Source organism: Pelophylax lessonae (genome assembly GCF_965119305.1).
Source record: "Pelophylax lessonae genome assembly, chromosome: 7".
In the NCBI taxonomy this organism is placed as follows: Eukaryota; Metazoa; Chordata; class Amphibia; order Anura; family Ranidae; genus Pelophylax; species Pelophylax lessonae.
In genome coordinates, this window is record NC_138774.1 from 79537524 (window position 1) to 79540926 (window position 3403).

Below are 3403 nucleotides of genomic sequence, written 5' to 3' on the forward strand. Positions count from 1 at the left end.
AGAAGCTCTGTAGCCCATTTTTACTGTTTTTCTTCCTCCTTGTAATGTCCTCCTTGAGCTCTTGAACCTCTCATATTCACCCTCACAACTGTTTGTTTAAAGCCGGAGGTGCGCGTTAGTTGCAATCATGTGCGATGTTCTATGTACACTACAAATCCTATAGTCCAGTCCCCCTCCCCCCTCTAGCACAGTGTATTTAAGGTTGGGTGGACAAGGTTGGTTTTAAGATAACTGTCAAAAAATTCTAAGGCATACAAGAGAATCTCCACAAACCATGATCATTTTATTGCATTGTATTTTGTTTTCGTTTTTCATCCTAGGGCTGTAATGAGAGGCTGGATCCATTCTTTCCTCTACATCGGGAGTGGAGTGCAGTAAGGATTGAAGATTATGGCTATACTCGGATCCACATTGCCAACAAGACTCACATACACATTCAACAAGTGTCAGATGATCAGGTACACGCACGTGTTAGTGTTTGTACATTGTAGAACACATTATGGGCTCTAGATGAAGTACTAAATGACAACTAAAGAAGTGTAAGGTGCAGAAGCCAATTCTACTTGCTTGGCAGCCTACATTATCTTTTATGATCTGGTGCTCTACCTTTTTCTAGTAAGACCACTAGGGGGAGCTGTGTCATTGAGACTGAAGGATGATGTCTTTATAGCACTTTTGCTGAGCTGTATAATATAATCAGATACCCTTAAAGCATAAACAATTTGATATTATACAGTTTACCATTATATTTCAAGCTTATTTTGAAATATTGGTAATACTGAGAATAATATTCTTCTGTACCTTGGGGTGGGGAGGAGGAGATTCCCCGAAAGAGCAGAAACGTGAGTCTCGTGGTGGAACCCTCTAGTGTTTTGGAGAATTTAGAGACCCCAGAAAAATTGGGTCTGTAAATCTGGTGTGTGGCTTGTACAGTGTTTGTACATTGTAGAACACATTATGGGCCCTAGATGAAGTGATAATGACAACAGGTGTAAGGTGCATGAACTAATCCTACTTGGTTTGGCAGCCTACATTACCTTTTATGATCCAGTTCACTGCCATTTCTAGTAAGACCACTGGGGGAGCTGTGTCATTGAGACTGAAGGATGATGTCTTCATAGCACTTTTGCTGAGTTGTATAATAGAATCAGATACCCTTAATTACTTCAATACCGGGCAATTTTACCCCCCTTGCAGCCCAGGTCAATTCTCAGGTTTCAGCGCTGTCCCACTTTGAATGACAATTGCGTGGTCATGCAATGCTGTACACAAATGAAATTTTTATCACTTTTTTCCACACAAATAGAGTTTTCTTTTGGTGGTATTTAATCAGTGCTGGATAAAAAAAAAGAAAAAAGAGAAAATTTTGAACTCGCACAATTTCAAACCGGCATTTTTAGTCCGACTTCAGAGGTGATTTCACAGACATCTGTGCGGGTTCATGCACAGATGTCTATGGAAATCGCCCCCGAAGTCGCCAAAAGTAGTGCAGAAACTACTTTTGGGAATTGGTGCAGCGCTGCAAAGTTGGGGTGGCACCGATTCAGACGGTGCCATTGCCGACAATGGGCTCCGATTTTACATCTCAAATCGCATGTCAAATCAGACTAATGTGAATGTGGGCTCAATGTGGCTTTATTCGTGCCAAGTAAGGCCCCTTTCACACAGTCCACCTCCGCCGGCGGACTTCGTGCTGCTCAGCGGGGGATCGATCCGCCGATCCCCACTGAGCAGGCGGATGACAGCTCCGTCTCTGCTCTGTGTGCGGAGACAGAGCTGTCAGGTCCCTGCTGTTCTCTATGGGGGAATCGGATGAGAACGAACCGCCTGTCCGTTCTCATCCGATCTGCTGGACGAATGGAAAATAGGGTTTCCATCCGTCCGGATTTCACAGACAGGATCGGAATCAGATAGCAGCGGGTGTCAGCGGAGATGTCTCCGCTGACATCTGCTGCCCCATAGGGATGCATGGAGGATCCGATCAGGTCCGCTTAAAAAACTGACATGCGGATATGATCAGATCGTTCGTGGGAAAGAACCCTTACTGAACTGCAACAATCTAGTGTGTACCTGAGACACCTGATATCCACAGATCATTACTCCTATGAATCACAGGACTGCACTCCTGTGACCCGTTTTCAGTAGAGAGCGGGCTGAAGTCTGCTGACGTCACAGAAGTCAGTCAGTCCAGGCACCTTGTAATCACGACCACGGAGTCGGGATCCGCCAGGTGCCTGGATCGACACCAGGCTCAGCCTCTCAGCGAGCTACTGGCTGCTCCCCGCCTCACCACAGCCCAACGCTCCAAAGAGTGAGGAGGGGGCAGAGCACAGAGCTGCTGACTGACCGTCACCAGCTCTCTGTTTGGGGAGCTGTCAGAACTGAGCGATCGGCGGTGTTTGATCACTCGGTTCTCAGTGCAGAGGCGCCGGGGGACCGATGCTGCATCCACCTAAGTAATATTAAATGGGGGGGGGGGGGATCCCATGCATCTCTTTTAGGCAGTGATAACTATAAGAGCTCCTGGGTCTGCTCTGTCTGCCACAAATTATCAGTGGCAGATTGTGTATCTCTGTCTTTATAGCTTTCATTTGAGCAATATTCGTTTTTCACTTTAAAATTGTTGTAAACCCGAACAATGAACTTGTTTTCTCCTTTTTGTTCTGTTTACTATACTATTGGAAGTGTTTTATTATATCCATGGAAAAAAAAAAAACCTGTTTTGCAATTTTAGTCCAGAAAAGACTAAATGAAAAAGGAATGAATGAAAAAAGGGATTAAACATGGAGGAATGTGCATGTATTGCAGAGATTTTGCCCCAAAGTAGAAGTTTAGTTAAAGCCCTAAATGCGCATGTCTGCAAGCATGTAATCTTTCTGTTTTCCCCTAGGATGGAGAGATCGTGGATGATATATGGCTTATTAAAGACAGGAGCTAGAAAAATAGAGATGTCTGAATAATAGCAAACCTCACAAAGTTCTAAATATAAATCCAGCCTTCCAGATCCCTGGTGTCCATCTTGTGGCCCTTGGGGGACCCTGCCATATGAAGTCTGTATTTACCTTATCTAGATTGTTTCGTTGCACGTCCTTTGGCAGGAAGATTCCAGAACTCATTGCTAGGCTGACGCTGCCTTAGTGTAATCATCTGTTGGACTCTACTACATATGAATTTCATTTTTGTGAACTACATTCTTTGTGAACTTCCGGTATTGCTTCATAAGTATCAATAATCGCCATTTATTTACTTTCAAGGGACAGTACACTGGCCTTACGCTTTCTGCCAATCAGAGATATATTTGATGTTAACGTTATCCACTTTGGGTATGTACAGTATGTGTGTTATTTTCCAATCGCACACTTCTACTTTAAGGCTGCGTTCACACTGATATGAATTGGATGTG

General features: G+C 44.1%; 1 protein-coding gene across 1 annotated transcript in view; it reads left to right on the plus strand.

Annotated features, from left to right (window-relative positions):
- ACP7 (acid phosphatase 7, tartrate resistant (putative)) overlaps positions 1-3116 on the plus strand; it is a 60628-nt gene extending 57512 nt beyond the window's left edge. Inside the window, exons 13-14 of the mRNA XM_082262643.1 lie at positions 321-458; positions 2891-3116. Of these exons, the coding sequence (XP_082118769.1) occupies positions 321-458; positions 2891-2938 (186 nt within the window). The 3' untranslated portion in view covers positions 2939-3116. The remainder of the gene's footprint in view (positions 1-320; positions 459-2890) is intronic.
- The last annotated feature ends 287 nt before the right edge of the window (positions 3117-3403 follow it).